The 27,887-nt window shown below is 37.2% G+C and overlaps 1 protein-coding gene across 3 annotated transcripts in view; it reads left to right on the plus strand.

Annotated features, from left to right (window-relative positions):
- The window catches only part of SEMA3E (semaphorin 3E), a 130,528-nt gene extending 112,533 nt beyond the window's left edge, over nt 1–17,995 (plus strand). For all 3 annotated transcript variants that reach the window (XM_042815734.1, XM_042815736.1, XM_042815735.1), the window contains exons 11-17: nt 384–606; nt 3,255–3,346; nt 3,949–3,990; nt 7,093–7,259; nt 12,011–12,078; nt 12,568–12,707; nt 14,878–17,995. In XM_042815734.1, coding sequence (XP_042671668.1) covers nt 384–606; nt 3,255–3,346; nt 3,949–3,990; nt 7,093–7,259; nt 12,011–12,078; nt 12,568–12,707; nt 14,878–15,330 — 1,185 coding nt within the window. In that variant the 3' untranslated portion in view covers nt 15,331–17,995. The remainder of the gene's footprint in view (nt 1–383; nt 607–3,254; nt 3,347–3,948; nt 3,991–7,092; nt 7,260–12,010; nt 12,079–12,567; nt 12,708–14,877) is intronic.
- Nucleotides 17,996–27,887: the final 9,892 nt, after the last annotated feature.

Genomic DNA, 27,887 nt, shown 5'->3' on the forward strand with positions numbered 1-27,887 from the left:
GTCAATGGCCATTTTGATTACAACTTCAATATAAATCTGAGAATGAAACACATGCTTTTTTTTTTTTTTTTTTTTTTTTCTCCAAAATCTGAATGCGTCAATATTTAGTCTGCTCTTACTATACCAGACAGGAAGGACTCTAAACATGGGATTGCCAAGGCTCTTCTCAGCAGATTAATAGACCTCGACTGGCTTCTCATGATTCGTAATTCACACATGCATAAAGCATAGACTTCACAGTCACAGATCCTATAGTGTTTTTCTGTGCCTATTATAATGCCAGGTTTTCTGTGCAGACCTGTCATCACCCCTATGAACAATGCTAGTCTCAGACAATTTACTTGGCAAACCTTCAGGATAATCCGTGTTTTCTGTTTTTGCAGTGTGCCAGCAAAGTGAATGGTGGTCTGTACACTACCACCAAAGACTATCCTGATGAAGCTGTCCATTTTGCCAGGAGTCATCCATTGATGTATCAGCCCATCAAGCCTGTTCATAAGAGACCAATTCTAGTAAAAGCAGATGGGAAGTACAACCTTAAGCAAATAGCTGTGGACAGAGTGGAAGCTGAAGACGGGCAATATGATGTGTTGTTCATTGGCACAGGTAAAATAAAGAAAACTACAAATACAACTGTTTCAATAGGTTTTTGAAGTCCAGGATGAAGGAAATTTTCTAAGGTAAAAAAAAACCAAAACATTACAACAGCCCTCTCTGACAATAACTCTGGTCATGACTGAGCCAATCTGCACTCATAACCTTATAAAAGAGGGTGGTCATTCTACACTGCTGTTACTTCACAGAAAAACTATGGTAGGAAAAACTTCTAAAGAATAAGAACAGAGACTAAAGTATAGAATTTACCAGCAACATCATCCCAGAAAAGTAATCTTGATACAATTTCTGGAATTTTTAAAACTTCACAACACAGTCATGTATCTAAACATTCTCAGCTGGGATTTAGATTCTGGGAGAAACACAGGTGATATGATCTTCAAAAACATCAGTTCAAGTTTATTCCAATTTTTATCTTTCCCATTTCTGCAGTCCACAAGTCTGTCTAATATTGTTAAAAAGAAACTGACAGCTTCTAGGCTTGGGTTTTGACACAGCTCAAGGAAGGAAGGTAGGTATACTCAAGTGTATAGTTAAAAAAATATATATTAGAAAATTTCTGCCAAGTTTTCTTGTCTTTCCATTACACTGTTTTCAAAATTTACAGAGAGCTTATTTAAATTGAATTTTTTAAACACCTACCAAAAGTAAGTATAAGATAAATTACATTACAGGGGTATGGTACAGAGTTGCTGTAACCATAAGCAGCTAGAGAAGAAAAAAAGCACATTCTAATGGTATTTGAAAAATAAGAAGCCTTGAAAAAATAAGAGCAAAACTTAGAACTAAAGATGACTGGTCATGTCTAATCTGCTTGGAAAAAATCCAAGGATTCATATATTCAGATTTTATCAAGTTGACAACAGGAGTGGTGACACAAATCATTTTGACTATTTTGACTAGGCAAGCATATACTGAGAATTATTTTTTACTTAATGAAATGCCTCTGATAAGCACTTTTCAGTGCTGAAAACACTCAGAAGAAGCATACTCATAGAACAGCAAAAGCTTACTTATACTAGTTATGTACTCCAAGCTTTTAAATTGCCTCAGTACAGTCTCAGCACTGGATTTAGTGTGGTCTATAAAACATTGTGTCATATATCACCTATGTCTCTAATGCAGATTTAATAATGGTTACTAGGTTTTTCATATTTATCACTCTTGCATTTATGATTGAGATGTCAGATATTTGTACACAAGTCCTCTAGTCAGCAAAGTTGAAACTAATGAGACTTAAGTACGCACTTCAGGGTTGTTCTGAACTGGCACCCAACAGCTGCTTAGTTTTGAGATGTCCAATCTCAGATGACAAGAAATTTCATCATAGGAATTTGACCTTTAGAAACTGTAAGTCAATTTCTTCAATCTATGTTCTGGCAAAGTTCCCGTCAGGAAGCTCCCTGCTTCTCTTGACAATATAATATTAGAAAGAGTTAATCCTCTTTTATCTGACTCCAGCACCTTCTATGTAATATTTGTAAGCAGTCTTAAAGCTCAGCAGAAGCTTCCTTGAGGCAGAACTGCATGTTAGAAAGGTTTTTCAAAGCAGAAGTGTGAACACCATCTAACTTTCCACATATCTGTCAGCAATACTGAAGAGTCATAGAATCATTACGGCTGAAAATAGCCTGTAAGATCATCTGTTCAACCATCCACTCATCACCAGTATTACCCACTAAGTCCCTAAGTACCATGTCAGTAAACAAGAATTACTTATGAAAATCTGAACTCAAACTGTATTTTTTTTACTGATTCATCACAAAATGTATGTCCTTAGATATTCTCCTTGAGAAGAAGTTCCCCTTTATGTTTGCATCTTTGATCTTTTGCTGAACATTTTTTTCCATTCTTTGTCTGCTCAATATTTCACCTGTAAATCAAAGGTGACAGAAAGTAACATAAGAAAGGAGTTGGTAGCTGCCATTGTTGATGACAAATTTTCAGATTAAGGAAAGTAAAATGCTTTAATAACAGTCAACAAAACAAAGCTGAAATAGTGGAAGATCAGACGACATTCTTGTGTTTTAATTTCCTAAAAGAGTTGTGATGACAAATAGACCAATAGATCTAAATTTCAAAGTGCCTTAAATTTTTTGAAAGTACAATTTTTATTTGCTTATCTTTCCTTTATTAACACCTTCAGCTCAGCAGCAGCTCAGTGAGAGAAAGAGGACTGCATATAAGGAATCCTTGAATTTGTTGGTGTTCTTGCCTGGAAGAATGGAGCAGCTGTGAGAAATTAAGGATAGTTAGTAGTTTCCTAACTAGTGTCAACACTCAAGTCCTATAATTAAAACCACTTAACGCTCCCATGACTTGATGGACTCCCCTTCCTACTGTAATTTCTTTATCTCAGATATGATCACTGTTTTTGTTCCTTTTGCAGATTACCAAGTGTTATGACCTAGACTTTGAAAAATACTAGTTAATTTATCGTGTATCTCAGGGATGTCTCAGATGGCTTAGTTGCCAGATAGGCCAGAGCATGTCACGATGTCTTTGGAATATATTAGTATATATGATTTTTTCCTAAGATTAGTATGTGTGTCCTGTAGCAGTTATTTAATGTCTTTGAAGGCCAAATAAAAGTTTCCATAATTTTTTATTCCAGCATTTTTATGTTTTTTTTTTCCCAGATAATGGAATTGTGTTGAAAGTCATTACAATTTACAATCAAGAGACAGAATCAATGGAAGAAGTGATTCTTGAAGAGCTGCAAGTATTCAAGGTGAACCATGCTGTATATGAAGCGTATTTAAAACTATCTTAAAAAAATTTCAGTTAATTTTTAAAAAATGTGACAAACATCACATAGCAGTTGTCTGCAATAATTTTTCTAATTGTCTATTTTAAGACACAAATTCTTCATTTTCTGCTGTTTTTTCAATAAACTTGTTAGGAACTATGTTTTGCTATTGCTCTAGGAAATCTGAACAGAGGGCAGAGAAAAGTATGAAAAGAAATTCCTGTTATTTTTAATCTTATCTTCAATTAATGTTTTGTTATGAAGAACATACCACTTATCACTTTCATTTAGGACAAAATTGATGGCATGAGATAATATTATGTTTGACAGGAAAACTATAGTGTTCCTGTGACTCTTATAATTCTGAAATAAGTGTTGGCTTGTCATTTTTAAATAAACCATTTTAAAGCAGTACTTCCCAAAACTACAATTTCCTCACATCTTTCTGTAGGATCAGAAATTAGAAAAAATGAAAGTATCTAGCAGTGATGAATACAAGTAAACATCAATGCTATTTTGCCTAATTTATTCTCATAGTGAAGCCACGTTATTTTTTCTAAGCAAAGATGTTTCCTATTTTCTAGGTGCCAATTCCTATTATTTCCATGGAAATCTCTTCAAAAAGGGTAAGTGATGAGTTTCACATACAAAAATTGTGACTCAGATGTCATAAAGCTAAAAACATTAGGTTAGACAGATAAATAGATAGATAGACAGATAGGGATCTAGCTGCACACAATCTCTAACAAGATCTGGTCTGAAAACATCAAACTGTTATGCAATGCAAGTTCTGGTTTTTGTTCCTTTATGAAGCATTTATGTTTTCCAATACTAAGATTAAATCTGTTAAATCAATCTCTGTATTTTACGTGTATTGTTCACGCAAAAACAAGTAAAAAAAGCAATTCGATCCATGAGAGATTGTCAGAGACTCACTATAGAGATTAGCTGGGTAGATATGACAACTCAAGGAAAAGCTCCTTGCTGATAAATGCAATATAGACTTCAGCTCTATGGCAATCTAAGTTCTAAATAAGCCTTAGTGGATGTCCCATATATTCAGTTGCCAATGAAGGCAGCGCTGTTTGGACCTGACTACCTTTGGAGTTTCTGCTAGCCTCTCCTAATACAAATACTTCAGTTACTATTCCTGTAAATAGATACTCATCTGTACCCTATCGTAGATATGGACCCATCTCAGGATGGAGCATTATAAACATCCCAGGATGCTTATTTCTTAATGTAGACAACTATTGCAATGTAAGTGCATAGAAATGCAGTGAAACAAAACTGACAAAGAAGGAAGATTGCTTTAGTAGTAGGTTGATTGTACCCCAAAGGTCATTTTAGTTTTAGTGGCTAGTCAACTTGCATTTTTTTGTAGTTAATATAGAAAGACAAACTCCTCTGATAATGATTTGGGTGAGGATCCTAACTTAATGTTTTTTTCTGAATTATTTCCTGGATCAATTTATTTTTTCCACAGACTTTGAAAGGAGCTCCGGAGACTGGGTTTCCTAACATTGGAACTAAGTGAATGTTTTGTAGAATCACAGAATAGTTTGAGCTGGAAGGGAGCTTGGAAAAAAAGTATCATTTCAGATATTTCCTTATTTGCACTCAGAGAAATGTCATAGTAAACGGATTGTGCTGGAAGACTGTGAAGGAGATGCTGTATTAAAAGAGAAGTAGTCTGCCTCCATTATACCCGACTCCCAAGAGGTCTTCTAACTCTACAATTTCAAGAAGCACCTGGAAACTACGGAGAGAACACTAGAAGTGTCATCAAAACTATTCAGTAGTTGAATAATAAACGTCCCTGCAGGCAGCAAAAGCAGCTGTACTTTTTCAACATATTAAAGAGAAGAGGGAGAGACAATTGGGCATCCAGACATAGAATTTTACCCAACCTAGCAACTTGCTGTTGTAGCAAAGGAGGGGGAAGGCTTTGAACACTGATTTCAAAGCAATAAAAGTAAATTCAGATTTCTCAATATAGACAAATTTAATCTAGAAATAGCATACAGTTTGCTGGCACTAGGGAAAATTAAATGTTGGAATGCGTGTAAAGGGCTGGAACAAAATCATTTTGTATTTAATATTAGATTTGTGCACAGAAGTATAATTTAGTTAGTTATAATTTATGTGAAAAAAAAAAAGTTATGCAATTTCTCTGCCCAAATATTTTTTCTAGTCTGCTTTAACTGTGGAGTTTGTGAGCCTATCCTATAGGGATCTCTTGCTAGCTTTGTTTCAACAACCCCATAGCATTCACTAGTCTTCACTATGCCAGTGATATAATAAAATATCTTATTTCAGGCTTGAGCTGTTTATCTTTGTGGCTAGTGGAGAATGTTCTCCTTTGATGTTCTGTTTGCTAGATATCAGATGCTTTTTGCTGTTCTCTGATGAAACAAGCTGTACAGAAGATCTTACTCTTTTTAGCAGATGAAAGAGAAAATTCCACTTTTCGCGTGTCGTTAAATGTGCTGTTCACATCTTCTGGGACAGTCGTGTTGCAGCTTTGGCAGAAGAGAAAGAATTCCCCTCTAACAAGGATCTTATGTTTAGTTATCAGATTGAGTTCCTGTTTATCTGTATTATCTCAGCTGAAGAAGAATTCGAACTTTGCTGTTACCAGCCTCTCTGGTCTCTTCCACGGGCATTTCTGAGAGTTAAAATTAGTAACCTAAAATATAGAAGAGGTGTAACCAGGGACAAGATTTAACTATTAAGATTAAATTTCATGGTTTGTGATAGGCAAGCCAGGTTAAATGAGCTAACTGCATTTTCCAGCTTTAAACAATTTTAATATAGCATTCTGAAAGCTTGTGCTTTGTTTGGCCATTTGGATAAACCCAGCCCAGTGTTCATAAGGAATCCTTTTTCTGATTGGAAAAACAATGGAATTGAGCCATGCAAAAGCAGTTTCTATTGCAGTGCATATTTCTGAGTTCAGTCCATTTTCAGTCACCAGTAACAAGATTTTTCTCAAATCCCTGTAAACTCAAGATGTTCTTTTCTGAATTATCCCATCAACTTCTGAATCACACTGATCATATTTCATTTGCTTTGTAAAGGAAAACTTACATGACTCAAGCACTCTTAGTGTTAATGCTGACGAAAAAAAAATGTGAAGAAGATAAAGTGTGACCAGTTTATTTGTAAGAAAAGACTGAACACTAGCAGAAAAAATATCGACATCCTTTGTACTGAAGGATTATATAAATCACAGTGCTGCAGTGCATTTCTATATGTGAACATATTGTACATCAAGAGTTAAATATGTACCTGATAACTCCAGTTTTAAGATTGAGGTTGCTTACAACTTTTTCAAATATGATCTTTTATTAATATTGTATGTCAAGCTTTTTTTTTGCAGATTGGTTAGGTGACAGAAGCGTAAGGAGGGAAGCACTGGAAACTACCTTGAGGAAGAAAAAGAAATGTATAAGTCTCTGTTTAAACACAAAGCTTACAAAGCTGAAACTTCAAAAGCGAGGAAATGCCAAACCATATTTGTTCATTCTAATTTCCTTCTGTTCCTCCATCCTCATGCATGAGAGCTTAGACTGTTGACAGTTTTCCTACAGAGTAACTCTGCCTCCCTCAGGTCACAGACTGGATGCACAACAAAGCTGAAACTAGTATTTCTTTAAAACTCCGCTTGTTACAGAAGTCATATTGGAAGTTCTAGCAACTTAATCATATGTGTTATACTTTTCCAGCAACAGCTCTACATTGGAACTGAATCAATTATAGCACAAGTGAAGTTTCACCAGTGCGACATGTATGGCACAGCCTGTGCTGACTGCTGCCTGGCTCGAGATCCCTACTGTGCTTGGGATGGCATCTCCTGCTCCCGGTACTACCCCACAGGAATGCAGGCAAAGAGGTGAGAACTGCTTCTTTCTGTGGAATCTGTCTTGTGAAATAGGTTTAGAATGGTTCCTAATACACTGAGGGATTTTTACAAAAGATGAAGCCCAAAGTTTTGAACTAAATGAGTACCATAGACAAATTACATGAATAAACCATAGATGATGGGAATAATATGTGAGTGTACATATAATAAAAAGCAAGATAGGACAAGGTAATTAGTTAGGATGTGTAGAAATTGTGGAACCTGAGCATGATGTAAATAGTATGGAATAAGGGGTGGATATTGTCTTAATTTCATCTGGGACAGAATTCTTTTCTTCTGAGTTTCAGATATGATGCAATGTTTCGGTTCTAGCAGAAGAACAATGTTGATACCACATCAATATTTATAGCTGCTGCTAAGCATTGTTGTACAGAGCCAAGGTCATTCTCAGTGAAGGGCCCAAAGAGTTGGGAGGGAACAGAATTACAGCAGCTAACATAAACTAGCCAAAGGGATATTCCATACTATATGACATTATGCAGGAGTTTTAAAGAGGGTGGAAGTTTATATAGCTCTCTTCCACTGCTCAGAGAGCTGCCTGGACATCAGTTGGGGGGTGGTGAGTAATTTCTTGTGCATCACTTGTTATTTAAATTTGTCATAACTATTATGCTTTTCCTTTTCTCTATCTTAGTGAGTAGTTTTGTCTCAATCCACAAGTTCTACTTTGTTTTTTGTTTTTATTCTCTCCCCCATACCAGTGTGAAGGGGGAGAGTGAGCGAACAACTGTGTGGTGCTCAGCCACTTGCCAGGTTAAACCACAACAGGCATAAACTGCATTACAAGGAATAATTCATGAATGAAACATATTTATTATGAATTCATGAATGAGACTTTATTATTATGACTACTTAGTTGTTATTTTAAGAAAGTTTTAAACAAACCTCAATTTCCTTTCATTTCTTTTGGTCAGCAAAGAAAAGATGGATGTTTCATTCTTTATAACATCAGGGATGGTATTTTGGCATGATTTATACGGTAAAGATATCACAAAGCAATAACGTATTTAACAAAATTTGGGGAAAAGAAAAAAAGAAGAAAAATAAACAAGAATCTGGTAGCCACACACTTCCAACAATGAAAGTAGGATGTCTGCAAAAGCTGAGATTAGATGAATTTATAAATTCAGATTGTTCTGGAGGTCCACTCAAATCATGAACCTAACTTGGGTGCTTTAACAACCCTGGGCAGACTTCTTTCCATTCCAAATTGCTCTTTTATGGCTTCTGGCCCCCATTCTTTGTGCAGTGATTTCCCATATACCTATCATCTTACCCTCCCTCTCAAACCCAGGTTCTCTAATTCAACAACAAAGATACCTGATCTAACATATAAAACATGTATAATTTAATCCAGACCTTTTCACAGCGCTTCTAAAAGATAACAAATGCAGAAATTGTTGGACAAGGTGGCTTTTTGAGAACTGAGCATTAAAAAGTCAAAAGGAGAAATACAGCCAATGCTAGCATACTTCAAAATATCCTGGAGTTGTTACACTGAGGGACAGGTAGGAAAGCTATGCCACTTTTACAAGATTATATAGTCTTCTCGTGTCTCTTGCAAGCAGCCCTATGGGAGGACATAGACTCTCGTTTCCTGCTCCATATGAGAAGACCTTGGCATCAAATTAAGAAAGATGAGCAGATGGGCCAAGCAGATTTATGTCCTACAATGTATATATATAAATTGGATTATTGTAATCATAATGCTTATGGGTAAGTTATCTAAGTCATAAAAACCATCTGGGGAAGAGAGCAAAGGGATAAAAGGCTGGCTTTTCTACCAGCCTGCTTAGGCTGCACTCACATTTATGTTATTCTGCAGGTTGTTTATTGTCCGTGAAAAGATAAGAGAAACTTGCTCACTCCTTAACTCAGTTTTAGCACATTTTTAGCATATTTCTCACCTGAGACAACTTCCAGAGTAGCAGCCCCTAAGTTCCCTGACGGATGCATTTATCCAGGGTTCAATGATATGGGCAGTACCCCAGGCACCTTTCTGTGCCTTGCCTCCCTAGCATTCATCAGGTTAGTCTCCAAAAGAAGAAAATACTTCTCTTATCACCCTCCTGCTCTCGAGATAAGAGCTGCAGTAGTGAAGAAGAGATTTACACTCTATTGAATGTTCTCAAGGTCTGTAAAACTTATTTTACATGTAAGGGTTTGGAGAACAGCCAGCAAGGACCCCTAATACTGAAAAGAATAGATAGTATTTTCTTTGTTCACTTTAACTAGCTCAGAACATCTTCATAGTTATGAGCTGTGCAGTAGATGGCAAAGCAAAGAGAGCTCCTCAGGACACACATACAGAAGCTGTTTAATCTACCTTCTGCTGGGATCCAGATGGAACCATTGCTAGGAAGGGAAGATCTCATGAGACAACATGGAGTTTTCTATTTCTTGGCTATAAGAGTTATCATTTCCTCAGGTGATAATCCTGCCATTGCTCCAGACACAACCGATGCCACACCCCGGAGTAGACACCTCTTTATTTGCCTTAGCCTTGTCTTAGAGTATGGTTTAGACTTTTGCACTAGTTGTATAGGGTGGGCTTCTGAATTGTAAGAGCAGCTGTTGCTAGAGCAGTTAAGAGCAGTAAGAGATCTCTTTTAATTCCTGTCTTACTGGTGTTGAACTGAAGATACACAGTATATCCTGCTCCCATTTGTTCACATGCTCTCTGCTTTAGAGCTTAATGCCTGCAAGGTATGAGATGTGTTTAGAGAAGCATGAAATAGAAAACCTGTAAACTAAGGCACATGCAGGATGTAGAGAACTGCAGCAGAAATTTGAAAAACAAAAAACAAAAACACGCAAAACGCATAAGCAACCCACTGGTTGGCAGCTGGTACTAATTTGTTTGATTTTGAAAGACTGTATTTTAATTCCTTGGAAATGCATAGTCTTTATAATTAATTAAATATGGGACTTAATTAGGGAGACTTAAAAACTGAGCTAAGAGTCCCATAACCCAGTGCTGGCAGTGCAGAATATTACAGTGTCACAGTAGTTACAGGTGAGCAACTCTGGCATGCTGCAGATATTTTAGATGCCAGAAAAAAAAAAAATTTGCATTTAACTTCAATGCAATATTCTTTGGAAAGCAGAGTTCCAGGATTTAAATAGCTCTCTTAGTTCACTGTTACCTCAGTAATCTGATTTAGGCAGGTTCAGTTTTTATCCAAACAAGCACTAAATTCCACTGATGAGCTTATTCGCTATGCTAACAATTTAGGATTTTTCCTAAGTCTCCGTATTGCTGCTGCAATACGGTTTTCCTTTCACAGCATTAATCAAGCTGATAGGCAAAAGAATATTTCAAGCATTCAGTTGCTTTTTAAGTTTCTTCTTATAATGCCTTGAAAAATATCTTAAATTGTCTTGCCTTAAATTATATGCTGTCATTTGAGTAAAACGCTTTGCACAGAAAGGATCTGGGTGATAACTTAAATGTCACTCTGCTGACACTCTGTTGTCACTGCTCCCCATTCTTTCCTATTCTTGAAACAGCACTGAAGTGAAGGTACAGGTAAATGCATCTTCCCTCATCTCCATCAAAATGCCACCAAAGAAATATTTATTTCTCCTGAATGGCTACAACAACTGGAAAAATATTGTTATTTTGCAGAACTAGGATTTTTTTAGTTCATCAGGAAGAATACTAAGTACCTACCTACTCACTGTCCATTTCCTATCAAATAGTGCTGCCTCACAGTGAGGTTTTCATCTTTATTTGTTTTTTTCAAGGTTAATGTCAATTTTATTTGTGCATATTTGTGCATATTTGTGCAAGAGAATGAGTCTTATGAATAATCTATATGCACTGATATGCAAAGCTGGTAGTACTACCACTAACACTTAACAGAGTTATCAGTAAGCACAGCTACCACATCTTTACATTAAAATGAAAATCCCAGAATGAATTAAATGCTATCACTGAATATCAGCTTCTGCTTAAAAGCATGGATTTTTTAACACCTAGTCTGCCTAGAGGTCCCCATGTTGTCCTTGCTGAATTTGGAGATTCTACCACGTGCCTTATTACGCTCACATCCACTGTTTGGTCTCCATAAATTTCCAGTAATCATTGATGGGTGCAGTATTTTCCACACAGAGGAATTCAGTGACACACTTTTGCTTCATACGTACTTCCATGTCAGGTACCATTCTGTCAGACTGCCTCTCTGGTGCCATCTGTCTCACAGCAACAAAATGTAGTGGAATACAGGCAGGAAGGTTGATCCCTACTTCCATACTACCAATATCCACCTCTGACATTGTGGGCCAACATCATAAAATAGAAGGAGGTCCTAATAATTTCAATGAAGTCTATCTGTACCTATTATTAAATCTGCCTTGTGTGTATTCATATAGAGTTGTTTGAAACAAAGAATCATAGAATCCTTGGAATGCCCAGGTTGGAAATGGCCTCTGAGATCATCTAACCTTTCATGATAAGTGCAGGACCTAGGCAAGACTGTCTAACACCTTGTGTAGATGAACTTTAAAAGCCTCCTCTGTTGGAAGATCTTTTTTTTTTCTTATAGATGCAATCATACGTAGGTTGAGATAAAACATAAATGAGTATCTTTCTCAAAAGTGCTACATTTTTAGGAACCAAGATTTCGCTCTTTATGTTTTTAGTGAATACCTCCTCATCATACACCAACAATCTCTGTGCCAAGCACATTTTCTCAAGGAATTTTATTTTTCCTCTCCAGACGCTTCCGCAGACAAGATGTACGACATGGAAATGCAGCTCAGCAGTGCTTTGGTCAGCAGTTCATTGGTAATCTACTCACACCTTTACAAACTGTTAGCAAATACCTAGCACAGAAAGTACAGATTTTGCCAAAAGGCAAAAGGCTATGCGTTGTTATTTTTATCCAGATAAAAGATTTAATTTGTGGTTATACTTGAACATATATTATATCCTTCTGTTTAAGTGACTGAAAATCAAGTAGCTGAACAGCTGATAAGAAACAGCCACAAGCAAATAGCAGTATGAAGGGCTGAGACCTGTTTCTTTGTGTGTGGAATCATAGCCCAATTTGCTCCACTTGCTTTATGGCCATCTTCTATGAGAGTCTGAGATGATGGGAAAATTCTCTTAGCAAGTCAGACTTTCACCAGGTGCTGCTTTGCAATAACTATGTGATTGGATGTAGATTAAATTTCAGTCTTAAAAGTAAGTCCAGCCTGAAGTCAGAAGGTGGCAAGAACTGTCAGAAACAAATTGACCTATATATGATGTATTTTTTAAAACATTTCCCTCCAGGAGAAGTCTTGGAGAAGACTGAGGAGAGATTGGTTTATGGAATAGAGTACAACAGCACCCTTCTGGAGTGCACCCCTCGAACCTTACAGGCAAAAGTAATCTGGTTTGTCCAGCGAGCCCATGAAACTAAGAAGGAAGAGGTAACTATCATTAAATCCTAATCTTTTAATTAGTTAAGCATGTGGTTACGAGCATTGCATCTTCACTGAAAGGCCTGCCATCAGTTGCTGAAATGTGCATGAGTATAAGGGAAGATCATGATATTCATCTGAGTCATAATGCTTCACTGAGTTAATAGACCTGGTCATTTCATTTGGTGCATGAGTTCAGCATCATGAAATTGAATAACTGAATAAATATTTGAAATGTAGCTAAACTTGTTAAGGTCTCAAAACAAAAGAGAATCTACCATTTCACTTAATATGTTATCGCATAGGTGAAAAGTGTACATATTACTCCCAATGGTAGACTTGCTTAGTATTTGTTAATTCTTGCTGCCCCACCCATTACATCACAAAGCCTTCTGAAAATGGATTTTGGTGATTCTCTGCTTCTTTTATATATGTTGCCTAATTGTAAAAGTTGGACCAGATGGCCTTTAAAGGTCCCTTCCAATTCAAACAATTCTCTGATTCTATGATAATTCCTACACCTCATAACTGTTACCATAGTACTGACATGGTACATATCAGTGTAGCTAGCCTTGTTTAGTATATGGTAGCAAATAGGAGAAAAACCTCGGACTATCACAGGCTATAACTGTTTTCCTTGTTGCCTAGCAGCTAGGCTCTGCTGCAAACATGAGACCCCAGCTCATCTGCAGACTGAGTCTGAGGAGAGAGATTAATCTGATACTGAACGTGGACATTTAGAATAAAGAGATCTAAGTAGGTTCTAGTCTTTGTAGGCTGTCATCAATGTCAGAGCAATTTTTGTTGCAGATATAGCCCATAGTATCATCTTGTGTTAAACTAGACGTTTTCATTTCATCATTGACTAGGCAAGCCGTTGAATACAAAAGTAAACAAGGATGCCACATGCATCTGTAGATATTTAAAATGAACACATTTCTTCCTGATGTTTCAGTCTAGTCTCAAATCCCAGCATAGTTCTTCATATTTTGTATTTTCCCATGTCTTTTCCTAGAAGATCCCAATCCACTAATCATAATTATTCTTACAATAAAGAGACCTGGTCTTTCAGTCTTTAATGAAACCTGAGGATTTTTACTGGGGAGGTAGGAGGAGGAGATGTGTTGTGTTTCCTTTTAGACTTAGCATCTCAGATACTAAGGAATAGAAGTGTAAATTCAGACTCTAAAGTTTCAGTACATTTTTATACTACTAGGATGAATTTATTTTAATGCTTTTCTTTTATATTTATTCCATTTTACATGAATAATTCTATCGTCATTAGAAAAAGATGATCCCAAGCAGAGAGAAGCGCTTCTACCAAATATTCAAGATCTTACTGTTAAATAAAAAGATAAGAATTCCATTCTGCTGGGCATTTCTGCTGGCTGGTTCAGACAGCTCTATGCTCTCTGCATATCTGCATGTCTGAATGCCCTGTATTTAATAACTTAGTTCTCAGAAACTGCAGGGGGAATTCCAACATGACACTCGGAACTGAGGCTTCAAGATCATGATGGTCCTACAGTGAGATTTCAGGTTGGCCATTAGGAAAAATTTATCTGAAAGAGTGTCAGGTGTTGGAACGGGCTGCCCAGTGAGGTGGTGGAGTTACTGACCCTGGAGGCGTTCAAGAAACGATTAGATGTTGTACTGAAGGATACAGTGTAGTGGGAAATATTGGTGATATGTGGATGATTGGACTGGATGACCTTGGAGATCTTTTCCAACCTTGGTGATTCTGTGATTCTATGATCTGTGAGTGTTGCTTCAAAAACATTTGACGATTTAAAAGAGCATTCACATGGATAATTATGGCAGGTCAGCTGACAAAAGCCCACGTGTTTTCCATCCAGAAGTTCATTCGAATGTTTCAACCTTACTTCTTTCTGTGATTTAGCCACGAATGACTAACCCATGCTGGGAAAGCAGAAAACTGTCTGCTCCACTGTCTGTTCTGTCATGCTTGCCAGATTTTGTAGACTGCTTTCCTTTCACAGCTCAACTTCTTCTTCAAGTAAATATTTTATTTGCTTACAAACAGTGAAATAAAGGGTCTTGGATCCTTAATCTGCCTCTTAACATTTAATATTATATTCCTGAAAGTACTTTTCATTTAAAAAAATGCACCAGTGTAATGCAATAATGCACTCTCCTCTATGCAACTATCTCTTTTCAGGTGAAGACAGATGATAGAATAATCAAAATGGACCTCGGCCTCTTATTTCTGAAGCTGCATCGGCTGGATGCAGGGACTTATTTTTGTCAGACAGTGGAACACAGCATAGTTCACACTGTTAGAAAAATCACCCTGGAAATAGTCGAGGAAGAACGTGTAGATGAAATGTTTAATAAAGACTATGAGGAGGAGATATCTCACAAAATGCCATGCCCAATGCAGAGCAACATACCTCAGGTATCAAAACCATGGTACAAAGAATTTCTTCAACTGATAGGTTACAGCAACTTCCAGAGAGTGGAGGAATACTGTGAAAAAGTCTGGTGTACAGATAAGAAGAGAAAAAAGCTGAAAATGTCTCCATCCAAGTGGAAATATGCCAATCCTCAGGAGAAGAAGGCAAGGATCAGGCCAGAGCACTACCGGTTGCCCAGGAACATAGCTGACTCTTGATGGACAAAATCCATCTTCTGTTTCTGGGCAAAATTTTATTTGGACTTCAGTAAGAGGAAAAAATCAGCTTGGTTTTGGTAAATGAAACAGGTTTATATGTATAAAATATCAGGACTGAAAACAAATATACTATGGTAAGTTATACCGTACATTCATGACTGTTTAGAAGCATTTTACACAAAATTTTGTCTGTTTCTAAGTAGGTCAATGCAATCAGAGTTTTGCTTTAGGAAGGATGTGACAATCTTCAGACTTTGAGTGCTTGAATCAGTTTCCTGTGTGGACCATGCTTGTGCTGTATATTGTTGCATATGATGGCATATTTAAGTAAATTCAAATAAGCATTCACAAGAGGGTGAAATATAGAACGTGTATCTTTCATTGTTTTCACAAGTTTCTCATAGTTCTAAAAAGCAGCATGTCTTAAGATCTTACATTTTGACTGTGACCAGTTCAAATTCATCACTGAGAGCAGTGAGATTTGTTAATATGGTGTCCTGCTTTTCCTAAAGATAATGAAGAGAAACCGTATTTACTTCCCACCGTTATTTGTCTCATCAGTTATTTATAAAGCACAGTGTACTGTTACAGCTAAATAATATTACCTAGTAACTTAATGTAAGTCAGGTGCATGCTGGGAACACAAAGAGAATGAAATTCTTCTACACATCTATACAAAATGTTGGAATAATGGTTTAGACAGAAAGCAAGCCTATCTTGTCTCTAGTAATGGGCACTGCCTTAACAACACAAATTAAGCGACTGCCCTCTTGTGGCTAAACAAAGCAAATCCGATGGTATCATATTTTCTCAAGTAACGTGTAGCTAAGTATTCCTTGATCCACAGATGGTTTGTTTTCAGCATACACTTCTCGTCTCTATGTACCAAATCCACAGATTTAGAAGGTAGTGTTGGAAGTCACTCATCCTGAAAAGACAGCATTTAAAGTAATACTATATGTCGTTAATGTACTTTTGGGATTAAATGCAGTAATACAAAGTTAGGAAGTAGACTGAAACAGGAACAGCATTATGCAGTTGCTTTTCTACAGTGTTGTCTGATCCAGGCAAAATTTCCTGATGCATGATCTCTGGTCAAAAGAGCTCTTTTCTGCTCTTGTGATTGATACTAGGAGGAGATCAAAGTAGTAAATTTACAATCTAGGACTTTCAAGACTTTTCCTAAAAACAAACAAAAACAAAAACAAACAAACAACAAACAAACAAACAAACAAAGCAAAAGAATACTTTTATTTGAGCCCAAAAGCAGCTGCATAAAATGTAGAAAATATATTAGTTCACTACTTGGAAAATCTGGTATTACAAAATGGGCTGCATATATAGAAAGAAATACATACATTAGTGGAAAAATAGGGAAGTTATAAGCACAAATGAGTTAAAAATGAGTTAACTCCTCAAATAGAAACATGATGCCAGTAGAGTAAATAGCCAAGCTGTTACAGACTTTGATGCTGCCAAGAAAATATACAAAGGATTCACCAGTTGTAATGAGGTTTACGCACAGCTTCAGCTTCTAATCAGAAAGCAGAGTTTTGAATTAATGAGAATTAACATCCTGGAGAACAGAGATCTGCTAGCTTTGCTCTGCTGATGCAGTGGATGGATGCTGATGCAGTGCCCTCCAAGCACTATGTAAGAGGGTCTCGGAGCAGGAGTAGGAAGCCTTGCTGTGCCCCTCTGGAAACTGACTGTCCCAGAGTTTGGAAAGAGCCTGTGTCACACTGCCAGCAAGTGCTCGTAAAACAGCAGATAAGCCTTTCCATCAGCATCATCTTAAGGAGAACAATTTATCAGGAAGTTTGTACTTTGTTTAGCTAGATTGCCTGTCTGAGAGATGGAAATGGACACTGCGCATTGGCTTGCATGAATGTGCAAGGTTGCTAACTTTGATCTGATACAGAAGACTGGTTAAATTCACTTTTCAGTGGCAGTTTAATGGAACTTAGCTCCAGTTATGATCTCTGATTATTTACAACTACATGGAAAACTTTAGCACTAAAGACTATGACAGAGAGAACACAGAATAAGCATTTCTAATTTATATTTGATCCACTGTAAAATTTACCCTGGCATCCCTAAGGCTGGAAAGCTGCTAAAACGCTATTAATATCTTCGGATAAGTTATGAAGCCCACTTCTTTTCAGTAGTAATGGGAGTTATATTTTATCTTTTTTTTTTTTTTTTCTGATTAAGTTGTTAGTATCTGGTGCCAAATGTACCTTTAATGGATTGTGAAAATAAAGAACAACAGCATCTCGGCCTGATGGAAAAAAATATGACTTTATGCCTCATTCTGAGATTTCAGGTAGAAATCAGGACGTTATATGCAGACAAGCATTCCTGATTTAATATGAGTTTGTATTTTAGCTCCTCATCCCTTTAGTGGTTACATATGGAGAATTCCATTAAATTTTTAGTAAAAGTTTAAATTTCTAGCTCGCATCTTGCAACTTCCCTGAGTATTCACAGCTAAAAGATCTTTTTCAGAGTGCTACAACATCAATGGAAGAGGGGAAAGACTGACAGTAATGTATTTTGGAAGGATACGCTCAAATGTGCTCATACACAATGTTATTTAAAATGCTTCTTTGTATATATGGGGGCATTGTCTGCTTCTTTTCATTATGAGTTTGATGTATTTTGTATGTGCATGAAGTGTTCAAATTAGAAATATAATTAAGAATCACATTTGGCTGACATCATTTGTATTATTTCTCATAATTCAGTTTTACCAGACAATAAGATCATGTGTAGATCATGTGTGTGATCATGAATAGATTTAGTCTTCCAAAGTCAGATGGATTTGGGAAGGTTATGAATAAAGCAGCATCTGTTACACAGATATATTTTTGAGAGTGGAACATGGCTAAAACCAGAAGATTCTAATTTATAGACATTTATTGAGAAACAACAAGCTGGAAAACCTTTGAGTTCTGCCCTGCTGCTTGATGAAAACAAACAAAATGATCGTGTGGATCTTGTACTAAATACTTAATTTCCTCTCATTTTTCTGTTGTCAATGAGATTATCGCCACTGGTACAAACTACTGTTGTCTCAGGCTGTTGGGAGATCTAGTTGGGAGAGTGCTAGCCTGAAGTGAAATTCCTGCCTTGTATGTATCAAAATAGGCCTTTAGGCTATACTCAAATAATAAAACACATTTCTTTATGCAGAACTGATTTATGAAATAGATAAAAATAATTGCCTAATCCAGATGCCCCAAAAGCAGTCATATTGCAGGAAGTGTTGAGTTAACTGATACAGTTAAGGAGTTTTACTTTTTTTTTTTTAATTAATTTTTGGAGAAGAAAATATACTTTTTCTCAAAATGTAGCCAGCCAGTTACTCTTTTAAAAAGTCCATTAATTCCCTTAGTCTGCCTCGGAGCAGTAAAGCTGGAGCTATTAATGCAACTTTATATCTCTAGGTCCAGAAGGTACAAATGCCTTTGAAAGCTGCACTGTCCAGATAAGAGGCACTGAAAGTGAGCTTTTCTACATTTGTAACCCAGCAGGATGGCTGCAATGCCTATCAGCCCTGGAATCCTGTTCAGTTCCCCAAATTACTGTTTTTAAAGGAGAATTCATGTCCTGTTAGCATGAGTATTTATCACAAATGAAGCCACAATTGACAAGTCTTATCTTTGGGTGATAGTTTCTCTGCTAATAATGAATTACTATGATTTTTATTTTTTTATGAAATAATTTAACTGACTAACACTATATTCAGGAAAATGGCAGAGCTAGCAGTGTCAGGTGAAGCTACTAGCTATAAGTTAATCAACATTTTACAATTTCTGAACTTATTTGCCAAGCATCGACCCAATCCATCACCATAATCCCATTTGTCAAATAGCTTTGCCCGTTTCAGATGATGCACCTTATCAGCACTTGAATTAGATATGACTGTCATATAATGTTGTATCAGGAAATACATTGTTAAGCTTTTGTGCACGTGCTCATAATTTGCTGAAGTGAGAGCTACTATACGGAAGTACAGGATTTGACACAGTTAAATGCAATTGGAGCATGGAAGCCTTGGCTGCCCAATTCCTAGATTTCTTGAGATTCTTACTCAGGAAAAGCAGATTTAACTGGAGGAGGGGAAAGGTCTATGGAGATTTCAGAAAGTCAGAATTGATGTTTCATTATATCTGCTGGCTAAAGAGCCACAGTGCATGACTTGTTTCAGCAGACCTGCCCAATTGCAACACATGACAAATTCCAGTGAAACAAAACTGTATTACTTGCAATGCTAGTTAGTTCAAATGCAGAATTTTATGGCTTCAGGAATCTTTTTGCACATATTTGAAAAACTTTATTTGAAGTACAGTCTAGGATTACATTTAATGTGGGTGCATGTGTGTACATTATCAACCCTCAGAATATCTCTAGTCAGTTTTGAGAGCTGTTACAAATTCAGCACATCCAGCAAAATCACACATATTTCATGCTGACTTTTTTTTTCTCCTTAGCTCTGAAAAATCCCAATGCCCTCAACATGAATTTCCAACATGTCTGTAAACACGTAATAATGTTGCATTAATAATAATAATAGTGATATTAACAGTAATAAACAGCTGCAACAGCTGTCTTCTCTCCCCAATAGTAAGATGAGATTTGCAGACCAATCAGCATGATAAATGGACTATGATCATTTTCTGCATTTTAATTTGCTAGCTGTATTAAAAGGTGCTATTAATCAAAATTTGAAGAATGCACTGCAAACTTCGTGAAAATCAGGTAATGGAAATATTCTATCTTATTGCAGACATACAGATCATCAGGATTTAATGTACTGGTTTTTCTTCTGCTTAAATGTGTTACTTACCACATTAATTTGCAATTGCAAAAAGTAATGAACATTTGTTAGTGCTTTTAATGTTCTAATAACTTTTTAGGTACTGGCTGATCTAGTTTCACAAAAGCCACCAGAGGGATGGAAGTACATTTTAGCATCCCTTACTGTAATTCACAGGAGCAGAAAAGGCCACATCAAGCTCCTCTATGGCACAATGCCGTGTCATGCTGCAGCAGCGTATGAGGTAGTGCCGGGTGAGCAGCAATTGCAAAAAACACAGCATGATGCAACATGGGGAGCCCAGCTTGTGCTCCAAAAGTGTTGTTTGCCCCAGCAGTGTAAGGACAGGTTTGTGGTAACAACAGTCTTTTCCAAGAAGCTTCAGCTTATGGTAGCCTGTGGGAATAGAGATTTTTAGATTGCAACCTATCTGCTCATTTTTAGGTGTTCATTAAGATGATATGATTTGTCAGATTAACTCCACCATGAGGCTTTTAAAGTAATCAAAAAGCTCATTTCAAAACAATTTTTGTCTCAAAGGAAATACTCCAAGACATCAGTATAGCTGAGAATACGACCACTGCTTCTGAGCAATTTTGTTTTAGAGAGATAGCAAATAAAGCCAGTGAGGTGGATGAAGTTGACAGCGTTCAACAAGAAATCAATGTATCTTGGGGAATGTTTCTGGGAGAAGATTTGGAAAAAAAACAGCAGCAGCTGAAATCACTAACTGATGCTCTCTTGCTCTTTCTAAAGATGTCTCCTTATAGTTTACTTTTAATAAGGTTTGCTCAGAAGCTAGTGGAATTATCTATTTATGTGGATATCGTAATTATTTGAATACAGATATTCATAAAACTGAAGTGTAACTCCCAAACTTCCTTTGTATCCTCCTGCCTTTTTATTATTTTGAAAATGAGAAGGGACTTTTTTTAAAACACAGTTAAAAAACATAGAAATGTGGCTTCATTTGGTTTTGTTTTGTTTTGTTTTTTTTTCATGTGCACTGACCTTTTAACAGTGTACTCATGGCAAAAATTCATTCAGTCTCCAGAATATGAATGCCCTTTTGGAATGATGAATGTTCCAGACTAGAACATATCCATTTCTGTTCTGCACTGATGCTTTTTGATTGTTTTTCATGTCTTTGTAGCACCGTTTCACCCGTTTTGTGAATTTCATTAAATATTAGACCGGGCAGCTGAATATTTGGATGTATTATTTATGCAGGTGTGAAGTTAGAGTCTGTAGTGATCTGAGAATGGCTCACGCAAGAAAAGACCTTGAACTGTGATTTGTTATCAAGGTTCTTGTGCCTGAGTGAAATATAAACTGTGGGGAAATTTTTCATTGCATAGGTAACATGCTCCAGAAAGGCAGAAAAAAATTTTAGCCTTAAAAAAAATACGCTAAACGTCACTAAAAAAAAAAAACAACAAAAACCTACCATAATTTTAAAACATTTTCTATCCCATCTATCCTTTTCAAAGCACTTTAAATGAACAAATTAGGAAACAGAAGAGGATAAGAAAAAGCTGTGAGGGTGGCCTCTCTGGGGCTTCTTTTGTGCTTCCTGGCTGATTAATATGGCCGCTTGCCTTAGGTTTGGTAGTGAACCAAAAAAAACTAAAACTAACCCTGTCCTCTTCTGTAGCTGCCAGTAAGGCTCAACTGACTGAGATGACCACCTTTCTGCAGCCTATATAAGGGTGTGTGCCACGATAAAGATGATACGTTCAAAAGCTACCCTGCTCTGATCCAGGATATTAGCTAACACATAAGTTGTGAAATCTTGTGGGAACGTTGCAGATGATCAGAAGGCTGGAGCACCTCTCCTGTGAAGAAAAGTTGACGGAACTGGGATTGTTAAGCTTGGAGAAGAGAAGCTCTGGGGAGACCTCATAGTGGACTTCCAGTACTTGAAGGGAGCGTATAAACAGGAGGGGGAACAGCTGTTTACGAGGATAGATAGTGATAGGACAAGGGGGAATGGTTTTAAGCTGAGACAGGGGAGGTTTAGATTAGATATTAGGAGGAAGTTTTTCACACAGAGGGTGTTGAAGCACTGGAACAGGTTGCCCAAGGAGGTTGTGGATGCCCCGTCCCTGAAGGCATTCAAGGCCAGGATGGATGCAACCCTGGGCAGCCTGGTCTCATGGTTGGCGACCCTGCACATAGCAAGGGGGTTGAAACTAGATGATCATTGTAGTCCCTTTCAACCTGGGCCATTCTATGATTCTATTATTTGATTCTATGATATATGGCAAGGGATAAAGGGTGCTGGAGCAGCAGATTCAGTAGTGGGAGAGGGTTGGATGTTAGATGACTGGTAGGGAAGTGGGTGGAAAATGGGGAAAGCCATTTCTATTCTCAATGATTATTTACTATTCACTGTATTTAATATCATACAATAAAAGAAAAGCCAAGAAAGAAAAAGGAAAATTCATTAGTAATTTCTCTAATTACATAAAGTCTCAAAAATATTAGCCTGGGAGAAGCTGACTATGCAAGCTACACTTTCAGAGGCTGTGGAGGAATTGTGTCTAGCCCTTAATCTATTCAGGCTGTAGGGGAAGCAAATTTTCTACTTGCTCACTAGATATTAAGTTATAAAAGACTTTCTAAGGTGGGAGAAAGACAGACTGCGATCTTTTTCTGTCCTCTTGATTTTAAATCAACCGATTGTGCACTGAACACAAAATAGGGCTACTTAAGGCTTTCTTTGTCTTCATATTTGTGTACCAGATCTTTCTATTGCTCATATATACCATGTATCCCTATGGGCACTAATGTGTGCCCGTAAGAAAAAGTATAAGATGAAGAAGACAGGTTCCTCAGTACCATTTAACATTGAGATTAAAAACTGAAGGAAGATTTTCTGCTTTATATTTCATTGCCTGTTTAATAACTTGTATCTCTAGATTCTTATCTCACTAGAGAAGTGGATAGTGGGAAAAGAAAAGAGTATGAAGTTTTACCTGATCATCGAACAAAGCTCCAAATCTAAAAAAAAAAAAAAAAAAAAAAAAAAAAAGAATTAAAAGAATATATTTCACACAGGTTACTAACAGCAATGACAGCTGCTGAGAGATCCAGCATACACTGAATACCCACTCCTGACTGTTATCTCCACTGTTAATTCTTTTGAGTTCAGAAGATGTCCAGAACAGAAAATGCTTACTTCCTGGTAGAAGTCATAGAGTCATACAGATGAAAAGCTAGCACTGTCGGTACCCTGAAATACATGCGTACTACACAACTTGAAAGCAAGTCCTGTAGCCACTCCAACTATCAGAGCTTTCTAGGCATCAAACGCTTGGTATATCTGCCCAAAAGTAACATGAACAAGGCAGAATGGCATCATTAAAGAACTCTGCTACTCAAGGTTGGAAATGCTTGCTGTTTAATGTGTCAAGCAATTAATTGAGTTTATCTAAACTGGTAAACTGGAAAGGTGATAATCGCTTTAGCTGATGTGTATGTTGTATGCTAAAGGTTCATTAGTTTCCACGAGAGGACTCAAGAATATCCCATGTTACTCTTATCCTGGCTCATCCCTGTGTTTTCTTCATTTCAGTCATGGAATCATAGAATCAATGAGATTGGAAAAGTTGTCAAAGATCATCAAGTCCAACTGTCAACCCATCACTATCATGCCCACCAAACTATATCCCTAAGAGCCAGTTCTACTCTTCTCTTGAACATGTTTTTTTACCCCCTACCCCAAATAGGATCATAGCTGATTTCCATCGTTTTAAAATCTGAAATGAAAATTGGAAGCTTTATGGTTTTCACTGCATAACTGTACACGTAAGCCATGTATGCAGGCTGTACTTGCAACACAAGTGATATGAATCTGCTTCAGATAGCATGAGGTAAATCTTTTAGAATTAGAGATTACTTGTCCAGTTCTAAAAAACTTATAATTGAAATTTCTAATTATGAAGGCTTCTCTGAAAGACATGCTTCGTATTTTATGATGTTGGAACACAATGCCAGAGATGGATGCTGGTGATGTGGAAGTAAGGATGAACCTGCCCACTTCTGATGCATTTTGTTGCTGTGTGACAGATAGCAGCAGAGGGGCAGTCTGACATAACTGCACCAGACATGGAAGTGCAGATGAACTTAAATTGTGTTAGTGGATTCCTTCGTGTAGAAAAAAATTGTATCCATTGCTATTCATCGATGCTTGCTGAATGTTTATGAAGACCAAACACCGGACGTGAGCACAGTGAGGAAGTGGGTGGTACATTTCAGCAATGGCAGTAGTGATATGAAAGACAAGCCATGTTTTGGACAGCAATGCACAGCTGTTACACCGCAAAATGAAGATTATCTCAATCCGTTTATCTGCATGAATTGGCAGATTATGATGAAGGAACTGTGTGCAGAGATGACTATTGTCTTCAGTGCATTGGAAATGATGTTGGCAGCTTTGGGATCTAGTAAAGTTTATGCCAAGTGGGTCCCATAAATGCTCACACAGGAACAGATAGAACATTGTTTGCAAGTTTCTCAGAACATGTTGAACCAATACATGCCTGAAGGTGAAATTTTTCTAGTTTGCATTATTACTGGTGATGAGATGTGGCATCACCACTATGAGCCAGAGTCAAAACAACAGTCTATGGAGTGGCAACATTTGAATTCCCCATTAAAGAAAAAGTGCAAGAGGTAGCCCTCAGCAGGTAAAGTGATGTGTGCTGTCTTATGAGACAGGAAGAGGTTGATCCTTCTGGATTTTCTGCAGCCTGGATAAACCATCCACTCTGTTCACTACATCATGACACCCAAACTTTCAGATTCAGTCCAGAGAAGAAGACAACCTTTCTCCTACAGCATGATAATGCCAGTCCTAGTATGAATTTGAAGATGGTGGAGCACATTGTCAGTCTTGGTTTCAGTGTCCTACCTTTCTGTATAGTCCAGATTTGGTGCCTTCTGACTTCCATCTGTTTGGGTAATGAAAAATAGTTTGCATGAGCAACATTGTCCTAGCAATGACAATGTCATAGCAGCTGTGAAACTATGGGTCACTTCTGCTGGTACAGATTTTTATGAAGACGTGATGCTTAAGTTGAAAAATACTGTTTTGTAGCTCAAAATTTCCTCTACCAAATATTGTTATTGTGCTCTCTGTATCTGTAGTAGTTTCCATGTAACTAAATAGGAGACATTACTTTTGGAGCAGTCTACATACACACACACACATATATATGTGTATATATATATACATATAAATATACACAAATTTCCATTATGCTGGTAATTAATACAAATGTTGAAACAACTTTGATCATAGATGTCATCCACTATTTCTGTTATTACCTTGATGCTCTCATATACCTGCTATTTCTGTTTATATTGTCAGTTGTAAACATTTATCTGCAAACTAGGATGTCTGTGTGAAAGCCCACAAACTGTTTCTAGAAAATAAGAATTTTACACAAGGAGATTTCTGTTTAGAATCATCTATGTCAGCAATGACAGTATGCTCAAATCTTTTATCTCCATGAAATTTTTCTAGCTTCAGCAATCCCCTCTTGAGTTCCCACTATTTCTCCAGTCAAAAACGTATTGAACTATTTAAAGTAAAAATGTCATTTAAATGCAAAGTATGTACTTGGCTCTTCACAGAAACTTGCTAGACTGCCATGGAACCATGGAATCATCAAGGTTGGAAAAGACCTCCAAAATCATCTAATCCAACAGTCTGCCATCAACCAGGATTTTGCCACTAAACCATGTCCCTCAGTACTATTAAACATTTCTTGAACACCTCCAGGGACGTTTCTAGAATCACCTCCGTATGCAACTTGTTCCTGCACCTGTCCATTCTTTTACAGAATAAATTTTTCCCAATATCCAATCTGGATCTCCCCTGGCACAACTCAAGGCCATTCCCACTAGTTCTATCACTAGTTATGTGGGAGAAGGGACCAACTCCCACTTCACCACAACCTTCTTTCAGGCAGTTGTAGAAAGCTATAAGGTCTCCCCTGAACCTCTTCTTCAGATTGAACAATCCCAGTTCCCTCAGCCACTCCTCATAAGACTTGTGCTTCAGACTCCATTTCATACATTAAACATGTGATTCCTGGGCTGCATCAAAAGAAGCATGGCCAGAAGGTCAAGGGAGGTTCCTACCCCTCTACTTTGCACTGATGAGGCCTCACCTGGAGCACCGTGTCCAGATGTAAAGTCCTCAGTACAGGAGAGAGATAGACTTGTTGGAGTGTGTCCAGAGAAAGGCCACAAAAATTGATTGGGATGGAACATCTTTCCTATGATGACAGATTGAGAGAGATGGGGCTTTTCACTCAGGAGAAGAGAAGGCTCTGGGGTTATCTGAGTCTATCAGTATCTAAAGGGAGAATATAATAAAGAAAGGGACAGACTCTTCAGCAGGGTCTGTTGTGATAGGACAAGGGGAAATTGTTCTAGGGAATTGAATCTCCTTAGAACAAGGGAGATTCAGATTGGATATAAGGAAGCAGTTTTTCACAGTAAGGATAGTAAGACACAGAATCATGTTTCCCAGAGAGGTGACAGTTGCCCCATCTCAGGAAGCATTCAAGGTCAGTCTGGACAGGGCTCTGAGCAACCTGATCTAGTTGTAGGTGTCCCTGTTCATTACAGCAGTGTTTTTAAAGATCTCTTTCAACTCTAATGATTCTATGTTTTTATGATATTATGCTTCTATGATTTTATGGATGTTAGCTTGGACTGGACGTAAATGAAGGCAAAATAGGGTAGATGCCTATCCATACTCCATCAGCTGTACATCCTCAAAATAAGACACCTAGTCTGCCATTTTCTGTCTCCTTTCGCTAAAGTTCAGATTCACTTCTTACACAGCTTTCTCCAAAGCCTTTTTCTTCTGCTGACTGGCATGCAGTCATTTCACTTCCACTTCCAAGTTAAATCATTTCTTTTTAAAAGTAATTTACAATCTAGAGCAATGGCATGAAAAACAGGTACTTGCAGCTGACAAACCTCAAGAACAGCTGGAATCCATCAATGATTTCACAGTACATACTGCTTTACTCTCACAACCTACTCAAACGTGTACTTGCCATGTTTGGAAAGTGACCAAAAGTTGTGGGAAGGTACAAAAGGCCCCATAGGGCAACCATAGAAACAGGGAGAAATGTGACATAAAGGTGCAAAAAAAACCCAAACAAAAAACAAAAAACAAACAAACAAACATAGCTGTGTTCCTGCTGCCTCAATAGGATGATCCGTGTTTGAAAGGCTCAAGATTAGGAAAAGGCTGAATGAGAGCTATACGTGTTACTAAACACATATAGTTTAGTGATTTCTGATTTTAGAGTTCACTAAATGCAAAACAGCCACAAATAGTGAAGCAGCTTTTTAGAAAGACATGTAAAGGAGCCAGTAGTTACTGGTTCATGAGGATACCAAGAAGGTAATAACAGAGGGGAGAGGTCCTGGTAGCAGATGTAGATTTTTGGCTGGAGACTTTGGAATAGAATTTCTTGGATTTTGTTTTCCAAAAGCATAAAGAAATACACAAGCAGAAAGACAGAATCTTCCAACAATAACAGTATTGCTGGAGGAAATTTCTTGGTTCAAGAAATACAAAGTCTCAGGAAAATATTTGGTTATTCAGTATTAATTTTTTTAAAGCTTTAAAACTAAATATCAATTTAAGAAAGAAAAAAAATGTTTAAAATCATTTATTCCTTAAGAGGATTCTTAGGGGAAAAGT

This window comes from Centrocercus urophasianus, unplaced genomic scaffold (genome assembly GCF_019232065.1).
Source record: "Centrocercus urophasianus isolate 14NV4802_14NV808 unplaced genomic scaffold, USGS_Curo_1.0 seq_15, whole genome shotgun sequence".
Classification (NCBI taxonomy): domain Eukaryota; kingdom Metazoa; phylum Chordata; class Aves; order Galliformes; family Phasianidae; genus Centrocercus; species Centrocercus urophasianus.